Here is a 21,322-nt window from a genome sequence, read left to right as displayed (position 1 = left end):
GTGGACACTCACTTCCATGAGGTACAATGAAAAGGTTTAGTACTAAGCATATCACTGCATTAGCCCTTGGTGTTAACTTTCATCTGGGGAAGGGAAAGGCTTGAACTCAAGTATTCCCCATTTCAGCTACATTACCATTCCAAACTGGAGTACTCATTTCTGAACATAGAATTAAGTAAAACTAGTGTCTTAAAATGCATATAATGGCATATGAGAGCATTGGGGAAAGCAACAATATAGAAACAACATTAATAGAGTGATAAGTGGCTAATAATTAGGTTAGTCAATTTGATTAGACAATGATACATAGTGCTTATTCTAATTCATGAAATGCAGTGAAGCAGGAAGGAATATTTTGGGCAAATACACTATAGCAAGAGAGAATACGTAGCATAGGTTTTGAGAGGATGCCTATTTTCTTTCTTTGTTATAGACTGTTTTTCAGAAGAGGAAAAGAACTGATTTTAGCCCTGTAAGAAGAGGCCTCTTCCCCTTCACTGTCACAAAAGCAGCCTCAAATTCAGCAATCTTAAGAACGACTCAAGTAAATACAAATCTGTTGGATGATGCTACTGGCATCACAAAAAGAAAGATTTGGGACTCATTAAAAAAAAAAAAAGAAAGAAAAGAAAATAAAGAAAAAACTAAGTTATGACAGTGTGTTAAAAGCCTTGTGAAGGAAAGACGTAGCATGTGTATGACTTAGAGTGACTCCATCTGAAGGAGCTGTTCTTTTACAGTATGAGCCTCCCAGCAGTGCAGGCTGCAAGAACTGCATGCTCTGCCACAGGATAGGGGCAGTGAGTGTATCTTCATTTCACAGGCACTCAGGGTAAACACTTCTAGCCACTGTTTTAAATTATTCCTCAAAGGTCCACCACCTCAAGAAAATTTTGTTTCAACTGGTCAGCAACAAGAAACAAGCAATTGCTGTAACACTTACTGAAGGAGGAGGTGGTAGCTCGACTGTGTAGGGAGGTGGTGGTGTGTCTGTTATTTCTGGATCATCATGTTCACTTTCACTGTAGCATTCTGAAGCAGACATGGAAAATAAGAAAAGGCAGTGTTAGACCAACACTCATTTATTTCTTGCAGTGCTACATTAACCAAAGATCACCAAGTAGAATGCTCTGGTCTGAATACCACACTGCAACAAGTCAGTGTCTCCTACAATGAAAATTAACCATTTTGGGGTAATGGTATACTACTTCATGGATACATTTTTCCTTTAAGTGAAAAAAAAATGTTAATTTCCTTTGTCAGGAAAGGTTAGATGGCACTGCTCTAGATAGCTTCACAAATAGATTTTAGGGCACACTCTTTTCCCTTCTTTACAGCCTTTACAAGAAAGGCTGCATCATTTATTGTTGACATTAGGGAGACCTGTTGCAAGTAGCAGCTGCTGTCCCTTAATCTCTGCAAGTTTTCCTGGAGCTATCAATAGGGCATTGGCATTTTGGCTGCAATGTTTGGGGAAAGATTGCTCACATAGTGTTTTGGAAACCATAGAGCAGCCTCATGAGTCTTCTGTCACCACATGATAACTTGTATAGGCATGCCATGCAGTATAGCAACTCATGTGCAGAGCTAGTTTGAAAAGTAAACTCAGAATTCTATGACTATACTTTTTTTTTTTTTTATAAAAAGCAAGCTGATAGAGCCTGAGTATCCCTTCATATGTGACAAAGAGCCAGTCATGTTCTTGTGTCTTTCAGCTACGTATATAGCAGGTGAAAGCATTTTCTCAGATGCTTTTAAAAAGTGGATTAAATGATGTGATAATCATTGATAAAACGAGACACATGAAAAGGAAAGTTTGTTGCTGCTTCCTGTTCCCAGGGCCTGGCTGTAACCACTGACCAAGATCACTTCCCTCTGTTAAACCTCCTAGGACATGCCAGTTTTTCACATGCAGCCTTTGTAAGAGCAAGTGCTTGCATCCTGCTCTTGCGCCATGTATGAAGAGCAACTGTACTCAACCCCAGATGACTGAGCTGAAGCCATGAAAGTTTGCAAAGACATAGTTGGAGCTTAACGAGTGTAACATACGTGAGAGCCTGTGTCACCAGAGTAGAGGCTGCCACCATGGTCTCCAGAGGGGCCAACACTTTGCAGTGCCTGTCCATCCACTGGTCTCAAGCAGGAGCTTGTACTGTTCAAGAGCAGCTGGATCTCACCAGTGGAAGCAATACTGCAGCTCTTTTCCCAAGTGGGCCAAGGCTATTTGTGTTTTGAGAGTACTTTGTAAGAGCTATACTTCATGGGTTCATAATCACCTCTGAGTGTCTTATCATTTAACTAAATTAATACACTTTTGGTGTATGTCATTTGGGGTGAGTAACCACAGTGTGAAGGGAGCGAAGTTTTAAGAGAATTTTGTACATGAGAGAGAGGTTTCCAAGACGTTAACGAAGTCAAACTTTAGAAGTTTCATTACTTTTTCTCCCTGTACTCTTTTGCAGAATTATAGGCTTTTTAATAGCATGCCTGCTACTCTGTTTACTGGAAATATGTGCTGGCACATCTCAGCGTAAAGGACTAAGACTGGCTGCAGTAAGGCCTATATCAAATTCTAAGGCTTATTCAATGACTTCTTGAATAACTCTTATTAAAGAGCTTATTGTTTCTACAGCTTTCCTTTAAGGCACACAGGAAAGCTGAAAAAGAATCAACTGTTTCTGATACTCTGAATAGGCAAATGGGGTTGGGGGGTATGTGTTAAAATGCATATAAAGTGCATGACTGCACAAGAAAAAAGTAACAAATGCCAACACCCTCCTGAAGAGTTATGGCTTGTGAGACAAAGGGGAGAACTAGGTCAGCAGGAACAGAAGTGACTGTGGGTAATGACAGCATTTTTTCTGAAATGCAGCAATGCCTCTGCAAGGGCTCATCCACCCAGGCACATCACCAGGGTGCCGAATCCATGCTCAAGGCAGTACTGGAGCACACGCCAAAAAAACCACACGTGGAATGATGAGAGCTGTTTGACACATGAATCAAAGTGCCTTTTTCTGAAGAGGAAATGGGCCAGCAGCTTCATGAAAAATTCTTGGCTATGCTTGTTTTTATTTTATTTTTATGTTTATTGCAGGGTAATTGGATTAGCTAATATAGCCTGCAGCACAGGTTATTGATCAGATTATTTTGTATCTTTCTGTAATTTTTCTTAATTAAGATTAGTGGGCTGTCTCATTCTGAATTGCTTTATAATTTTCAACTGAATCACAGCAACCAATACTACCTTCTTTTGAGGCTTTTTAAAAATTAATTGCTCTCATATATAGGATTTTGATCATTCTCATCTTCCATCAACCTCCACCTTATGAAAAGATGGCCAACGTGTTTGGATACTTCCTCCCTGAGTATGATTACCATGTGTTGCTTGATGAATAGCCCTTTATACTAACTATGCCTGGAGATACTAAAGGTGGGGTTTGACAGGGCTCTGGGCAACTTGGTCCACTTGAGAATGCCCCTGCTTATTGCAGAGGGGGTTGGATTAGATGACCTTTGGAGGTCCCTTCCAACCCAGACTATTCTATGATTCTATTTCAGGCTGTTTGATACCAAATTGTTTTCAAAGAGGACACAGGCATTTTGGAGGAATTCGGTGGTGTGGGAATTAACCATTTTCCCAACAAGAAATAAAAAAGGAACCATAAACTAAAGAGAAAAAAAATATATATGAGACCTGCTGAATCTCTGGAAATTTATGGTATCTGTTTACAAGCCCCAAAGCTGCTTGTTGTTGTAGAATATAAATGGAACCAAAGCAAAAATGAAACCATATCAGACTAATCAATAATGACATTACATATCCAAAGCCCTGATATAAACCACAACACCTAATTTTTTGTACAAATATTAATTTATTCTTCATAATGCCAGCTCCTTTACAATCTGAGCAGTTCTAAAAAAGGCACCGGGTAACCAATACTCTAAAAATAATAGAGTCAAAGCCCAGAAGAAGATACATATTTTCCAGGTCAGAGTCAACCCTGGTTTATTAACATAAATACTATTCACAGTGTTTCTTGTTCTAAACTGTCTCACATAGGTCCTCACCAGCAGCCTTTTCAATTGCTCTGACAAGTGACCTGCTTTGTCTTCTACCCAGATTTGTGATTCAAGTGCAGGTATCCTTCCACCAAAAAGTTCTATAAGGTCAGTGTGCAAATTAAACAATGAATAAATTGCTAGGAAACTTTTAAAAGTACTGATTCCACAATGAATTCTTGGGCTTGGCTGCGAAGGAAATTGTAGGCTTCAGTACATCCACTACTAACTCCTCTAACACAGCTGCTGTTGGATACCTCGAGGATGGATGAGACACTCGGGGCACGTTTACATTGCACAAGACTTTCCCCAGCTAGCATGTTCCCAGAACGTATCATGACTGCTGTAATATACCTTACCAGCTCAAAATCTAGAGTAACACAGCTGTTTCTCTTCACACTTACTGGGCTTAGCAAGCTAGCAAAACTTTCAAGAACTAGGTACACATCTCTCCTCTCACAAGGTCACTGAGCGTCTCTCAGTGGCACTGCTTCTCGACATTGTTTTTCTGTGATTATCTGTGCTGTTTCAGCTTGGTTTCTCTGAGCTTAGTCAGTAGACAGGTTGGCAATTTAAAAGAAATAAAAGATCTGAGAAAAATTTGGCCAAGCAAAAACTGTGAAGAACCTCATGCAGCCACATATTGAAACCGCCTTTAGGAGCATACCTTCCTCATGCTTTCCGTTGGATGCTTGAGGGTCTACAGCCATCCCCAGCTTACTTAGCCATCTGTGTTTGAAACAGAAGAAATACATGGTTAGGGTTACTTCCATGCTGTTCAGACAGAGTTTTGCCCCTTTCAGATGTCTTCTACATCACCACATCTATTTTCTATTTTGTCAAAGTTTCTTTCTATTTCTTAGGTCATCTTCTAGAAAGCCACCAGTTTCCTGAATATTAACATTCCCTGTGGTGAGTAGGACTAGGTGCCTGGGATATCTATCCCTGATCCTGAAAAAAGCACTGTTGATGACCAAGAACTTGCATTTGTGGAAGCTAAATGAAAAGTATGTCTGCTATAACACAATGTTGGTGGCTTAGTCCTGCTATTGATGTGTCATCTTTTAGCTGAGAAAAAGCAAAAAAAAAAGCATAGGAACCATAAAAGATGGTATCAGCTGTCCTGGCCAAAGCTATTGCCACAAAGTCTAAGAGTCTTTCTGACCAACAGTCTGATCAGTTGTTTTATTCAAGTCCCTATCTACTTTTGACTTCAGTAAGTCTCACTCCCAGTTTTGCTTTAAGCTATTAACAGAGATTTTCTTCATTTATCTTCCTAGGTGGCTGGAGAAAAGAAATCTGAGGGGAAACCTTTTCACTCTCTAGAACTACCTGAAAGGATGTTGTAGTAAGGTGGGTGTCGGTCCCTTCTCTCTAGTAACAAGTGATGGGACAGGATAAAATCGCCTCAAAGCTGTGCTAGATTGGATGTTACAGGAAACTTGTTCACCAAAAGGGTTATCAAATAATTGAATAACCTCCACAGTAGAGCTAGATAATTATTGGACCCAATGATCTTGAAGGTCTTTTCCAACTGAAGTGATTCTATATTTTTAATAGTGCTAGAAACAATTCCTAGACATATATTCATGCATCTTGTGATTGCTTCTAGGTCTTTCAGATATATACATATTTTAGGAAACAAAAAGTAATAAAGCTCAACCCTTTCAGATTAAAACTCAAGGCCTCAATAAGGAACATATGAAGTGCAGGAATTAAGATTTATAACTCTGAAAGACACATTTGTCTGATCCTGATTCTACTAAGGCAACAGGAAATTTGCTAGTAAAGCCAGTGTCAAAATAACTGGATTCTTAGACTGCATTATTAACAGCACAACAACTCAGAAAAACAAAGTGTCATTTCTGTCAGAGAGGATTATTGACTTTCTTCTAGCTGTTATGATATAGCAGAATGATTTCTTTTAAGTAAAGAAGCCTTGCCAAAAGAAAATATTTGCTAAAAAAAACCCAGGACTTCATTAATGACAAGGTCAAATGCATCACTAGTAACTGTACACAACTGGCCAGGTAAACATGGAAAACTACTCAGCACACATGTACTTTTCCTGTGTGCATGACAATAGCAAATGCATGCTAAATTAATGAAGCAAATGACTGTATTAATAAATTCAGTGTTCAGTCATAGATATACGTGCATAGAGAGTTGCAAAAGGTCACGATCCATTGAGCATTTATGCACATCAGTAACTTGACACACTAATGCCTCAGTGAGGTTCAGTGGAACCACTCACATGCAGATGTATTTGCAGGACTGGAGCCAAGAGAACAGATGTCTTTTAATCTCTTTTGACATATGCGTGAGTATGTGTGTACTTTATGCATTGAATGCCTGCATTCTATACCTTGCCAAGGAAAACTCCAGCAATTACAACTGTGAGGAATTAGTATTAGTGCAGTATATAGTTCAAGCTGCTCTAATGCTAGGCTACCCAGCTTTAAGCCAAAACAGAATTTACTTGAGAAGTGGAGTTTGAAGGAAATCGTTCTGGGGGCATAAGAGCTCAGGCACCTGCATAGATTTCAATCATTTATTCATATGAGACTAAGCATTTCAAAGGTGTCATTAAAACACTGAAAATTCCCAGCTGGGCTCCAAACTGGCTGTTAGCATACACTGATGTCCTCCATTATCTCTGATTTTCCTTTTCCTTGTTCTTATACCCTTTCTTCATTTCTCTCTCAATCGCTGTTACTCTCTCTACAGAAATATTCCTGTCCAGCATTCTGGGGGGAAAAAAAAAAATATTCACAGAGCACTGGAACAGGCTGCCCGGGGAGGTTGTGGAGTCTCCCCCTCTGGAGATATTCAAAACTCGCCTGGATGTGTCCCTGTGTAATCTGGTGTAGGTGATCCTGCTCTGGCAGGGGGGTTGGGCTAGATGATCTTTTGAGGTCCCTTCCAGCCCCTGAAGCTCCGTGATTCTGTGATTCATTCTCAGTCATCCTCAGCCCATCTGCCTCAAGAACTTCTCACTCTATTCAGGAGCTCCAGTAGAAAATGCAATGATACAGAAGCGGCTGGTTATCTCCCTACTGGTATATTCTGTGCTGCTCCAAACTACAAAGGGCAATACGTTCTTTCTGCCTATATTTACTTGTATACATAGCTAAAGCAGATATATTAATAGATATTTATGTGCATACACTACTGTAGTTTCATACATTTCTGTTGCCCTTTCAGAAGGTCACATAAATTCTCTCAACTTCTGTCCATCTCTATTGCAAAAAATATATAAAGTCTTCTGTTTATAGAAGGAAAGAACAGTCGATGTCCTAAGACTGTCACAAGGAGCACCAACAGAGCCATGATTAAAATCCTGAGGTGACTATCATAGGACCTCTATTCCCCATTAAACTGAACTGCTTTGTACCCAATATCTGGCCATTTGATGCAATAGTATTGTGAACAAACTGCAATCTGAAGCAAACCAAAGAAAAAAAAGGGGGGGGGAAAGGGCAAACAAACAAAGACAAAGAAATTATGTATCTAAATCAGCCAAAACCGGATTGGTAGCAAACGGGATTTATTTCTGATAGCTCTGTGGTTTCTAAAATGACAGTGTTCATATCCATTTTTACTTTTTGTATTAATGAATGCATGAATGAATTGTTGTTCCTACCAACATTCGTGGGAAGAAAATTTCTGATAGGGCATGAGGACCATTTAGCTGCAATATAGCTTGGCAATGAAGAAAATGGTTACTTCATGACAGAAATAGCCCTTTGTATCCCCATTTAGCCCTCCTTACTGCCTGATATGTCTCATCTGAGACAAAACTACATTAAGCTTTTCTCTTTCTTTTCTTCCTTTGCTTCTCCCAGGGTGATGAAATTGCTATCAAATCTTTGCACTTCTCTAACAGAAAGGGATTTATACCAGCAGATGTTGGGAAGATTCATATCAAAATGAGGCTAACAACGTTATTCTGATGTCAGTTGTCACTAGTGAACAAATAGCAGTATTTTTCTTCTATACAATTGTGGTGGGTTGAAGTTTCCCCCCAACATTAACTTTGCCAGACCAACTCAGTGAGAAGCAAATGAAGCTGCATTTGCAAGCAAAATCTACACTCTACAATGGAATGCAATGAATATGAATATGTACAAAATACACAGTATTTATAATATTATATAGATATTCACAATTAATAAACAGCACAAGGACCCCCCTGGCCAAAGACCTGGGGAAGCAGCTATCTTATCCCTGCCTCCCCGCCTCCCCCTTTCCCCCCTGTACAAAAGGGACAAGAGAAAGGAGCAGAGAAGTTAGACTTAGCCAAGGCCAGCCAAAAGCACGTTATCTCTCCTGAGCAAATCAAAAACAGCCAGAGGTCAGAAGAGAAGAGAAAAAAAGGAAGAATTGTTATGGTACAGCTTGTCTTATTCTAGATATTTACCCAATTAATTTGCTTCAAATAATCTTTTGTTTTTCTTTTTACACCCAATAGTGATATATTTCTAATTTTATACTTTCCTGCTCAAAATCTGCAACTAAATTTTTAAAGGCAGAGCCTAAAACCACCACAACAATGATCAGAAACCAAAGCAGTAATTCTCCAAACAACTTTGTCAGCAACCACCTGAGAGTGAGTGAAATTTCAAAGGGTTGTCTCAAGCGTGAGACAGGATAAAAAGTGGCCAGTTCCTCCTACTTACGTGTTCATTTCCAGAACATTTTCTGCCGCAAAATAAAATGTCTTGATCTGTGGGTGGCTGATTTTAATAGCACTTTAAGAAAAGAAAAATAGGAGAGATATGAAAGAAAACTACTTTACATAAGGAGAGAAAAAAATAGCTGAACAAATTATTTAAAAATATTGATTCACTATATTAATCCAGGTCACTTTACCCATCCGTGTAACTCTTTCCTTAAAAACTCGAGCCTATTTTTACCTCATTTCCTAGGCCACACATTACTCAGAGGATTTGAAACTACAGGAAATAAAAAGGAAGGAATGAAGAATAAAACAAACACCTTCATTATGCCATTACATAATTCAGTTGTGTACCCACATCTTGAACACTGTGTGTGGCTTTTCTTCCCCCAGGCCAAAAAAGTCAAGGGACAACAAAATCACAAGTGGCATTCAGGTGAATAGAGACCGATTCTTCACTGCTTTCCTAAGTTTTAGAAGGCACCAAAGAGGCAACTAGATGGTAGGCTTGAAACAAACAAAATGGAAGTGGCCCCTTCCCCCTCACCACTTATCTGTGACTCTCAGCCCCAAACTGTGTTTTAGTTAAATATCCACCAGTAAAACTTCTCAGAATCTTCGTGTGTGTGTGCGCGTGTGTGTGTCCCTAAAACATAGTCTCTGACACAGAGACTTGTGGCTGTCCTCTTTCGTGCCTTGTTAGGTGACTACACTGTTTGACCTGGCAGCCCCAGTCACCCCTCTCAGTTTTTCTAACTTACTCCATCCCAAATAAGTGATGAACCAGTCATTTCCGCCCAGTCACTGACAGCAAATATCTACAAAAACACAACATTTTCTAGTGGTACTGCACTGTGTGGCTCAGCCTTTCCTTTGAGAAAACAAAATGGAGCTCCCCATATTTGAAATAGCTGTTCTCTCTCTTTTGAGGAGTCAAGCCAACATTTAGACTGAAGAGCATCTACAGCTGATGTCAGCATGAAACCTGAACAAAAGAATGAAAGCTTGCTCTTAAGGTACAGAATAAAAGCCATGCTGAACCTTACAACTTTGAACGTCAGCAACACCCCTCCAGACCATTGAAACGTACTCAGAAGCAGCTGGAGGTCAATGCTGCATATTGAATTTGGAGAGAGTATTTCAAAGAGTGCATACTGCTAAACAAAGTTTTTATTCCCTGCACAGAGGCTTCAAAATACAGCTCAAACTCAGTTGTACCATGGCAGCCTAAAGAATTGTTATGACTTGAAATGAAGCAGCATGACTATTGACCTCTCTGCCTAAAAGAAGGTATCTAAGATGGGGTGCAACTTCCTCAATCTGTGAACAAAGGAAAAAGCACACTGATCTGCTTTTTCATTTGTCATTTTAGCAGCACATAGCAGAGAATTTTCAAAAGTATTTTTGCAATATGACTTTCTTTCTGCAGCTCAATTAATATCTCATTATTTATACAACACAGAAGAGCTCCCCACAGCTTCATTGTCAGGCAGTAGTGAGATTCAATTCTTTGTAATGCTGTAAAAATCATGCAAAACTGGGACAAGAGATGAACTTACTGCTTTTTTTTGCATTCAATTGCTCGGTCCACACTGAAGTCTGGAAGTCTGATGAATCCTTCTGCTTTTTCAGCCTGCAATTAAAAAAAAAAGGGGGGAAAAAATCAATATTTAAAATCACCACATCAGCCAGTTTATGAACTACCAGACTCCAATGCTCAAAGACATTTAAGATGCAAGTGATTGTTTCTGAAATCTTTCCATAGTGTGCAAATATATGCTTATCACCATGGGGACAGAATAGCACCCAATGTTTTGGCTGATATTTTGGAACAAGAAATTTTTCTACACCAGTTACTACTTCTGCAAGTACTATTCTATTCTACTGGATGCTAGAAAACCATTGCTCCTGTCTGTGTAAGTGGCAGTGGGTATACAATTTGTTGTACAATTCCATACAGCAAAGCATCGGAAAGAGGAAGGATCCTCAGCTCCTACAGCAGTGCTGAGACAGATTCCCCACTTCTTTTTCATCTCAAAGCTCTTGTATCAGTGCACCCTTATCTAAGATTCAGGATTAAATCATAAGTATAATCTGAAGTCCAAAATTGTCAGGGATAAAATTTAGCTTTGGATCAAATCAGAAGTAAAACCAGGAAGGAGGTGGAGGAACTGGTCATCTTGCAGCCATCAGTGATCACAGTATTTCTTTCAGTGAAGAACCAGCCACACATAGTTCATGGATCATGAAAAATGAATCTACTGACCCTCAACTCTAAAAACAGAAGCCCCTCGAAAGAGACAAATGACATAAGAGGATGAACAAAGCCACCTGGCTATCAATCCTCTGACAAATTTTCAGGCATATTTCAGGAGTTTGCAAAAGCCAGGCAGACTTTTAAAATAAGTTGTTTAGATGTAGCCCACCCTTTCCAGACAGGAGAGAGTTTACTGAGCATTGGCACCTCTGTTATAGGTCAGCTGGACTCTGCATCAGAGAATGGCTCCTTGATGCCATTAGCCAGATTAGAATAGAATAGAATAGAATAGAATAGAATAGAATAGAATAGAATAGAATAGAATAAACCAGGTTGGAAGAGACCTTCAAGGTCATCGTGTCCAACCTATCATCCAACACCACCCAATCAACTAAACCATGGAACCAAGCATCCTGTCAAGCCTCACCCTGAACACCCCCAGCAACGGCGACCTCACCACCTCCTCAGGCAGCCCATTCCAATGGGCAATCACTCTCTCTGTGTAAAATTTCCTCCTAACCTCCAGCCTAAGCCTCCCCTGACGCAGCCTGAGACTGTGTCCTCTTGTTCTGGTACTGGTTGCCTGGGAGAAGAGACCAACCTCTGCCTCACTACAACCCCACTTCAGGTAGCTGTAGAGAGCAATAAGGTCACCCCTGAGTCTCCTCCTCTCCAGGCTCAGCAACCCCAGCTCCCTCAGTCTCTCCTCATAGGGCTCCAGCAAAACTGCAGTTACCAGTCAGCCTAAAATCCCTGTTCTTGCTGCCTGCAGCTGCAACAAGACTAGGGCTTCTCCTAAGAGGAGCAGTAATGTAGGCAAACGTCTGTCGCACACAATGTCAGGGAAAAACTGTGCTTTCATAATACTGAAAGTGGTCATTTTTGAAGCACTCTTCTGCTGCTCTCAGCATTTATCCTTGGGCACATTATAATTCTGAAAACATACACGGAGTTAAAGCAGGTAAAATATGCACAATTACTAAGGATAAATGAAGAGAACTGACAGCATCTCAAGTCGCATTATGCATGAATATGAAGAGACTATAAAAAGATGTTCATCGAGACATCTCTGTCTCTGAGATTTCATGCTTCATGAGTCTCTGAGAACAGAAGTATGGATACAGAATGGATATTTCAGTGGGTGGCTTCCCTGCACCTCTGCATAACTGTTCTTTGGTATACGATAAATCATGGCTTAGCTATAATTCCGGAAGGTTACAGGTGTTAAATGTTCACATGGTAGGTTTATATTTTGCATCTTCACTAGCAAATGGTTTTGCCTGCTCCAAGACAAAGCAGAAACAAAACAAACAAACAAAAACAACAACGAAGCAAAAAAAAAGATCCCCAAACTAACACAGCAGTGTTACAGGAAAAAAAAAAGATCAATGTTTATCAGCAGCTGAACTGAAAAAAATGATTTTGCAACATGGCTTCATTTGTACCAAAAAGTGCTTATTTGCTATTGTGTATTTTTCACCCACTCTGATTGTATTTGTATCTGTCAAACTTGTTTAGAGCCTGGTTTGAGAAGCTTTTGTGATTTTTTCACTCAAAAAGCAATTCAAACATGTTTATGAAACATAATGCATCAATCCAATTTATGAAACATTAATGCATGAATCCAATGAAGGAGGCTAATGTCCATTCTAGCTTGTCTCAAAACATTAGCTGAATGTTGTGGCCTTAGGAGATTCATTTAAAGTGAATGCAATGGTAAAGTGAAAATAGTTATTGTGGAAGAACCTCAGTCTGTAATTTGGGGTATTCCTCATGGCTTCGTCACAGAGTTTCAGTGCTGCCCCCAGAAGATCCCATAGATGTTGAATCATAGAATCATAGAATTGTTAGGGTTGGAAGGGACCTCAAGGATCATCTGTTCCAACCCCCCTGCCATGGGCAGGGATACCTCACACTAGATCAAGTTGCTCAGAGTCAGATGCAGCCTGGCCTTAAAAACCTCCAGGGGTGAGGCTTCCACCACCTCCCTGGGCAACCTGTTGAACCTCATGAAGGAATGGTGAAGTCCTCAAGCCTTTCATATGTGGGGATTGGTTTGTTGTTGTTTTTTAACCCTCTGCCAAGTACATCTCTAGAACTGTGAATAATTTGTTCAAGATACTGGACCAGAGCCCTCATGCAATCAGCTGACATAAATGGCTTTTTATCATTCACGTAAGCAGCAACTATAACTCAAAGGTGAAAGGTTTCTGTTTCAGAAGACTGCAATTATACAGCTTCTGGCAAAGCTGTTGGAGTGAGGACTAATTTAAATGCAGAGAATTGGAAAAAAAAAACAACACAACAAAGTAAAATAGTGACAGTAGATCACAGCCTGTAACCCTTTGATTTAATATTTATTTTGGGTTGAATCCCTATGACAACCATCCTTGACACTTCCTGCAAAACTGTATTTCAACTCTACTTGGAACACTAGTCAAGCTACCCTAAAGGCCCATAAGACAGGGGCATTTAGTTCCTTTCCAGTCAACACTATCCAATAAAACAAGCAACAACAACAGGGAGCCAGGAGTCTGGGATTACAAGTGATAATCTTCCTCCTCCACCCCTTCTTAAGCAGGAGTACTGATTCCCCCCAGGGTTTCAGTAGGAGAACTAAAACTGCTCAAGGGGAAAGCAGGATCACATATAGTCCTCTCTAAACACTCATTTTCAAGCTAGCAGCCTACAGAGAACAGTACTCAAAAGAGGGAACCAAATGCTACTGAAGAGCAGGAGTTCAAGGAGTCTGGTGTTCTTGAATGCATCCAGAAAGTCTGACTGTTCATATTGTCTGCCAATTTCTGTGTTTCTACTGCAAAACCAATCCCTCTGTGTTTCTTTCTAGCCCAAACAGCTTCTCCTTCCGAGGCAGGGGCTGCATCTGTGCCACAAACAAAAGTGTAGCTGAGTTTATCTCATGTGTTATCCATGTTTTATAGGAATAGGAAGCATAGTTGGGAAGAGATTTCAGGGTAAACTACCCAAGAATGCCGAGATTGCTGGGACTTCCCTGATTTCCTCACTTCTAGTACCACAGCTAATAAATCAAAAACTAATTTGGATTTGCCATTGTGCTCTGATTTGTCTTGACTCTGACAAGTGCCTGATCTGCTGTTGCTGACCCTTCTTAGCATTTTGGTTTTCTTTTTCTCTTTTGAGCTGTGGCTTTCACAACATGCTATATGTTAAGTTGAAGCAGCTACCACATGCAAATGTCACAGGGGTCCTATATTGCCTCCCATTCTGCCTCATGTGAAAGACCCAGAACCAGGTTGGCTTGAAGGCAAATTAAATTAGAGCCACAGAAACATCCAGAGCTTCAGAGGTACCCAAAAAAACTTCACCAAGAACACAATGTCAGCTGAGGTTACCAGCCTCAGGATAATGCACATTCCTGTACAAGTTCCACCCACTCCCTATTTTCTCCATCTCCATTAGAAAATTAAGGTTAAGTCCAGCACCCTGTTGCTATGCTACAGTTGTGTCTGGTAAATTGCAGTTTCCACACAGCCACAAACAAAACACACTCATTTCTCACAAGAATGAAACTGGTCAGGAAAAGATACAGGCAGCCAGCATGCATTCCTTTGACCTCAGCACCACTCATCCACCACCACCATTTGCTTCAGCCTCAATAAGAGGACCTGCCATGGGAAGCTTCAAACACATGAGGAGCAGGACTCCTCCTCTTTCAACACAGCTATGAACACTGGAACAGGTTGCCCAGGGAGGTGGTTGAAGCCCTTCCCTGGAGATAGTCAAGGTGAGGCTCAAAAAGGCCCTGGGCAACCTGGTCTAGTTGAGGATGTCCCTGCTGACTGCGGGGAGATCAGACTAGATGACCTTTGGAGGTCCCTTCCCACCTGAACCATTCTATGACTCTATAAGAAGATTGACATCCTGGGTGCCCCATTGGGACCAAGAATTAAGTCCACTGAAGGCAGTGGAAGTGCAAGCAGTATTACACAGGTCAAACAGTAAAAACAAATACCAAGTAAGCAAGTGGATATGTCACTGATAATTTCATTGCATCAGTCTAGAGGTGAAACTATCTGGGAAAATGCAATGTTCATCTCAAATATGACTCTGAGGATGGCTCCAGACTCATCAATTTGAATAAGATGATCTCAGCAAAGGACACAGCCTTTCCTTCCCACACCCTGTAGTTAACTGCCATGTTGCAAGCATTGCCTGAATCTACAGTTATGCAGAGGCTGCACTTCAAGTTGTCCAAAGAAACCTCTGGTTTTTAACATAAAATAGGGTGTGAGAGTTAGCACAAGATGAAAGCAAAGAGACGCTACCAGATAGTGTGTTTACTAAAACTGTGATAGGTGAGAACTCAGGGCTGACATAAGCCAACAGCATCTTGAAGCCATTTGAGCTCTTTAAAACACATCAAATAAATTGAAATGAGGCTGTCACTCATTCTCCAGCCTTGTTCATTTTGGGGCAGTCAGTGAAAGCCAGAAAGGAAGAAAGGAGTTGTCCAGGAGTATTGGGATCAGCATGACAGTGGCATCTTTGGATCCCAAGAGGCTCTGCACCCCTCCATCACCACCTTTCTCTTCCAGGAGGAAAACTTCGCCTAGTCTTGCCTTGTATTATTTCCTCACAGCTTGATTTGTGTTCAGAATAGTTCCTTTCTGACACTTCCCATGTCTAAAAGGAACATCCACCAGCGAGTTCACCTTTCTTAAGACTGCTTGACCAGAAGTACAGCCGCACACAGTGATTTAGGTTTTGAAGGGTATTAATGCTGCTGTTGAGTATATCTCTTTCAAGAAGAGATATTGTAAGCATTGGAAAAACAAAGCCTTTTATTTAGTTATTTTTACTTTTTCTATTTCCTTTCTTTCTCTTTTCTCTTTCTCTCACGCATGTGTTTGACTTGTTCTTGAAAGGAAGCTAAATCAGACTGCCACAATACCACAAAAAAAAACACACCTAAATAAAACAAAACCAAAAGAAACCCAGCTCCAAACAGCCTGAGACAAGCAGAGCTGTTTTCACTTTTGCCCCAAAAAAAGAATAGCTAATATCATCTTTAAATGCCAGTCAAAAAAAAATTTATCCTGTGTAAACAAAGCCAACACTGTATTCACAACTTAAGAGAGAATTTGAAATGCTCTTTACATGAGTAAAATTTTGTTTAGCATTTGGGGATTTTTTTTTATGGTTAATAGTATTCCATTCGTACCATGAAACAGTTTGTAACATTTCAGTGAGGATAACTGCAATAGAAATAAGTGGAAACAATCCAGACTGCATTTAAATTATTAAAATGTTATTTAACTTTCCTTTTTTTTCTGGGCCTGGAACATGCTGATTTTCGTCCTCTTGCATTTAGGAAACCTGATGCCCAATCCACAACTCTACACTGAAGCTGCTGGCTTTCAACCTGTGTTGAACCTCTGCACTGTAGGTTTGGCCTCTGTCAGTCCATCACTTGAATGCCACAGGAACTTTTTTTAGAAGGAACAGCACAAGACAGCAAAGTTAAGGGAATAATTATGTCTGAACATCCCTAGGATGGGCAAGATACCCTCTCTGCCCAAGAAAGTTGAGCTGTAGCAAACCTACTGGAGTAAAGCCAGACTGCTTCTTTGCACCCAGCCATAACCTTTCATCAAAAGAGTTACTTTGGAATTCTTACTATGCCTCCTACACTTTTTCAGTTTTTATTTCCTATTTATTCAGTTGATTATGTCAGTTCAGAGTCTGAGGTTCTTCTTTGTCTCAGACTATTTCCTACTCACACTTGTGATGGATTGTGCTAGAAGAGAAACACTATCTATACTGGTTGTCCAAAGGAAAGCTCATTCTCTGAACAGAAAGCTGAACCCTGAATTCAAAAACACTGCATTGTCCTGCAAATGTGACTGTTAGCATCAACTTGTCAGAGCAGGAACTTAAAATCAGCAGAACACGAAAACCTGTAATTACAATGTTCTGGGTGAGGCATCAGCAAATCAAGAGTAAAAAAAAAAATAAATCACCATCTGACAGTGCTCATACGGTAACTCTATCACTGCAGATGAGGATGGCAGGGGGGAAGAGAGGGGGAACAAAAGAAAGAAACAAACAAAAAAGGAAAGCAAACAAATAAACAGATTAATCTCAGTGAGGAAAAAGATGGAGAGAGAAGCCAGAGAGAGAAGCTCGAGAGAGACTTCTCAAAATTAAACTAATTAGAAGTGAAGAAGTGTTCCTATTTTGGATCTTGATAGGGAGTGTCTCAAAACCTTTCCCAAATTCAAATGTCACCAGTGCCTGGAAAGAGCAGCTCTTTAAAGGGCAGAACAGACAGCCAGTTAACATTTCACAAATACTTACTGAATGAGAAAACACAGCATCTTCTGCATGTTTCCCATTCACATAGACACCCAGATTACAAGAAATGTCAGGGCTGAGAAATAAACCCAGTCATTTGTACATCTCCAGAGTGCATTTAAATTGTGACCTTATCTCCCTTTCTTTCAGTCCCAGCAGATGCTTTTCGTCTGGCACCCAGAGCTGGATGGACGTTGTACTCACCAGCTGACTGCTGTACCAATACAGAGATGACTCCTTGAGCACACACCAGAACTTTTTCCATTTGTTGCCAATGAAAGCTCCTTTTTCCTTCTTTTTATACAGCCATCCTTGGCAATCAGCTTGTCCCAGCTCTTTACATGATATCCTCCGTCGGCTCATTATAAAGAACCCTGTGCCATTAAAAATAACAGTGTTCTGCCTGTGTAAAAGTGCATTACCAGAAAAGATATTACTACCAGTTAAAGATATCAACCTATTTAGGAATCTCAGCAAGTCATCCAAGCATATCTTAAAATTCACTTAGAAGTCATTCAGTTTTATAATGGCTGTGACAGCCACATGCATACATTTGATGTGCAGAAACAAAACAGCAAGCTATAGATAATGCAGATGATAATTAATGTTAAGATAACCATGCACATTTTTTTGTAAATTAAAGATATATCCTTTGATCCTTTTAAGACAAGCATGCATATATTTCCCTTCACACAGCTGCACTGAAAAGCATGCATCTATTTAAGTCAGCTAGAGAAAACTATTATGCCAAGTACATGAAAATCGCTAGTGTGTGTGTATGTGCAGGCAGCTGATTCTGCCTCAGTCATTTCCAGCTTTGATTCAGTTAACATACCACAAAGATTTAGTCCAAAGGAACAGCCCGTTGTCATTTTTCTCAGAATCAGTGGTGTTAAAAAGCAGCCTTCCACCAGCTGAACAGCAGTATAAAATTCTCACCCTCACAAGAATAAGACATACTAAGAAATTAACAAAAGAGGAACCCAGAAGAGAAGAGGAAAAAAACAATCTCTCATTACCTTGACTTTTCTTTTTTGTCTTCTGACGCAAGGGAACCTGTATGAAATGCAGGAAGGAAAGAAAGGAGGAAATTTCAGATTGTGTTGCAACATTTGTGTAGAAAGGGGAGGGGGAAGCTAGAGAAGGACGTGGTGGTGATGCTGGTGGTATATGCAGGATGGAAACACATAACCCACTCACTGCTGAAGGGATGTTAGTAGCTGAAGCATAAAACATGTTAATTAAAATTGATGTCTATCTAGTTGAGCAAGAGCAAACATAACTCTGTTGTACTATCTACTAGTGCTTCCTGTTTCATACCCACAGGCAGCTTCTACTCTGCTACACTTGCCTGAATTGTATTCTGAGTTAAGAAGTTAAAAAATAGAAGTTAGAACTCCAACATTTTAATACTTCATTACACTGCATAAGGGGGATTTACAAACCTGGGGAGATTAAAAACATATGGCAGGTGTCTGATTGTCCTTTAGCTCATTCTAAGAAATCGTGAAAAAGAAAAAAATAATGGATTCTCCACTCCTACTCATTTTTTCCTTAGTGCAGAGCATGCATTTCCCTCTACATAATATTAAAATAAAACTCACACAAATCTGTCAGATTGTCCAAACTGTAAAGAATAAATATGTCAGAATTTTTGCCATGCCATTTATAAGTTTTAATCACAGCAAAACCTGTACAACTGCATTATATTTACTCATTTGCATTCTGTGCACATGAACCCGCATAAACTCATAGAAAATGAAACTAAAACAGATAACTACAGACAAAAAAAAAAGAAAAAGCAATGTAATGTCTGGCTTGTGGAGTATATTCTCCTCAGACAGGCTGGCTGGTTGTGTGACTGTGGACAAAGCACTTGACTTCTCATTGACTCAACCTGTGCATCTCTAACATGGGAACAAAAACATTCACTGTCTTCTATTTTCAGAAAGGTTTTGAGGCCTCCGTATGATAAACATTGGATAAAGTGATGTATGATTTAATATACTTGGCCTCAACGTTGCTATGCAAAGCTGGTAGCTATCTGATCCACTGCAGAGCTACGCTATGAACATTCCTAATGCAGCCCCTCTCACTAGCTATCTGACTTTTCAGGGAAACAAAACCCTGTTTCATATTATTCTTGAAGGATTTGATGGCTGTTCTCAGAGGTAAATTAAAGGTGAGTAAAGCTACGCCATCTGGAAACAGCAATAGAAGACATCACTGCCACCAGTAATTACAGGAGCTAGAACTTTCTCTAACTAGTGATCTTTGCAGCATGTTGTCAGAGTGCAGAACTGCATATTGCAGCTGTGTGCTTATTTAGTACCTACTGAGATGACCTGACACTTGAGGAAGGCTTTACCAGGACTTAATTTCAGACTCCTGCTTAATCATGATGTATTCTTTATACACTTTCTTTTTTTCCTTTTTTTTTTTCCCCTCCACTTAAAAAAAAAAAAAAAAAAAAAAGAAAAGAAAGAAAGAAATTCAGAAATTCTACCACTGCCTCCCTCTCTCTCTCAGACTATTCTCCATGACAACAGACAAAGGAAAGCAATGAGAAAACACATCAGCACTACTGGAGACTCTACTATTTCCCATCTCACACGGTCTGCCCTTGATGTCTTATTCCAGAGAAAGTAACGCTCTATTTGGGACACGTGAAACTAACACATGGACTCAGTGAATCAGTGGGTCACATAATCACACTAATTACTTTCCTTTAGAAGTGCCCAAATTGCTGTTAGGAAAAACAAATATGCATCAACTCTCCATGCACAAAAAAATACGTAGTGGGGACGTGTCACATCTTTGTCGTAATCCTACAGTGGATTCATTTAATCTGTGACCAGCATAAAGTTGTACTATAAGAAGAGCAATACTGAAATAAGACGTGGCTTTCTTTCCACTAAATTTATTGATCATCTAAAGCAAAATAATGGCGTCTATGGCTCACCCGTTAAGAAAGGGTTAATATCTATATTATGTAAATCATCTGTTATGGATGGCTTTATATACAGAGCGAGGAGAAAGCTGATTACCAAATTAGAAGCTTGGCATAGCGAAAAGAATTTACAAGTGTGCATTTATTACTCAGCAGCAATGATAATATCCGCCTGCAAGTTGACAGGAATGATGAATCTCTATCTCTTCATATTCTGGGGGAGGAGTTGGGAAATTAATGGGAGAAGGATTTCCCTGGATAAAATCAGGAATAAATCTGTAATAAAAACATTGCTGAGCAAGATTGTGAATTAAGACAACATTGCTGGTTTTCTTTCACAGTATTCCTGTAAAATAAGGTAAATTTTCATTAAATTACTCTGGTGCTTGGTCACATTTGCAATTAAATTTTTTTTTTAAATAAAGTGTTTCCTGATGTTTCAGAAAGAACCTCCTGTGTTTTAATTTGTGCCTGGGTATCACTGGAAAGAGCCAGACTCCATGATCTTTCCACCCTCCCTTCAGATATTTGCAGGCATTAGTGAGAACTCCCTGAGTTTGTTCTCCAGGTTAAACAGCTCCAGGTCACTCAGTCTTTTCTAATATTTTAAATGCTGCAATCCCTTAATCATCCTTGTGGCCTATCATTAGACTCTCTTCAGGATGTCTGTCTTGCTCTGGGGAGCCCAGAACTGAGCACAGTGCTCCTGGTGCACCTTCACTAGCACCGAATAAAGGGGCAGGATCACCTCACTTGGCCTGGTGGCAGTACTTCATGTAAAGCAGCCAAGAATATCCTTTGCCTTCTTTGCAGCAAGAATATGTTGCTGGCTCACATTCAGCTTGATGTCCTCCAAGACTCCCAGGTCCTTTTTTGCAAAGCTGCTTTCCACCCAGGTGGCCTCCAGCATATTCTGGTTTTCCCCTGGCAGTATCAGAGAATTACAGAATTTCGGGGATTTGAAGGGACCTCTGGAGATCAAGTCCAATTTCCCTACCAAGACAGGTTCACCTGAAGGTGGTCACACAGGAGCATGTGGTAT

General features: G+C 40.0%; 1 protein-coding gene across 1 annotated transcript in view; it reads right to left on the bottom strand.

Annotated features, from left to right (window-relative positions):
- The window catches only part of IPCEF1 (interaction protein for cytohesin exchange factors 1), a 37,755-nt gene extending 19,189 nt beyond the window's left edge, over positions 1-18,566 (bottom strand). Inside the window, exons 1-6 of the mRNA XM_054162504.1 lie at positions 18,350-18,566; positions 17,535-17,704; positions 10,297-10,370; positions 8,739-8,810; positions 4,727-4,788; positions 944-1,032 (exon numbers count right to left, since the gene is read on the bottom strand). Of these exons, the coding sequence (XP_054018479.1) occupies positions 944-1,032; positions 4,727-4,788; positions 8,739-8,810; positions 10,297-10,370; positions 17,535-17,704; positions 18,350-18,566 (684 nt within the window). The remainder of the gene's footprint in view (positions 1-943; positions 1,033-4,726; positions 4,789-8,738; positions 8,811-10,296; positions 10,371-17,534; positions 17,705-18,349) is intronic.
- Positions 18,567-21,322: the final 2,756 nt, after the last annotated feature.

Source organism: Dryobates pubescens, chromosome 6, assembly GCF_014839835.1.
Source record: "Dryobates pubescens isolate bDryPub1 chromosome 6, bDryPub1.pri, whole genome shotgun sequence".
NCBI lineage: Eukaryota > Metazoa > Chordata > Aves > Piciformes > Picidae > Dryobates > Dryobates pubescens.
The sequence above is the reverse complement of the archived record's forward strand: the minus strand, read 5'-3'. Positions and strand labels throughout refer to the sequence as shown.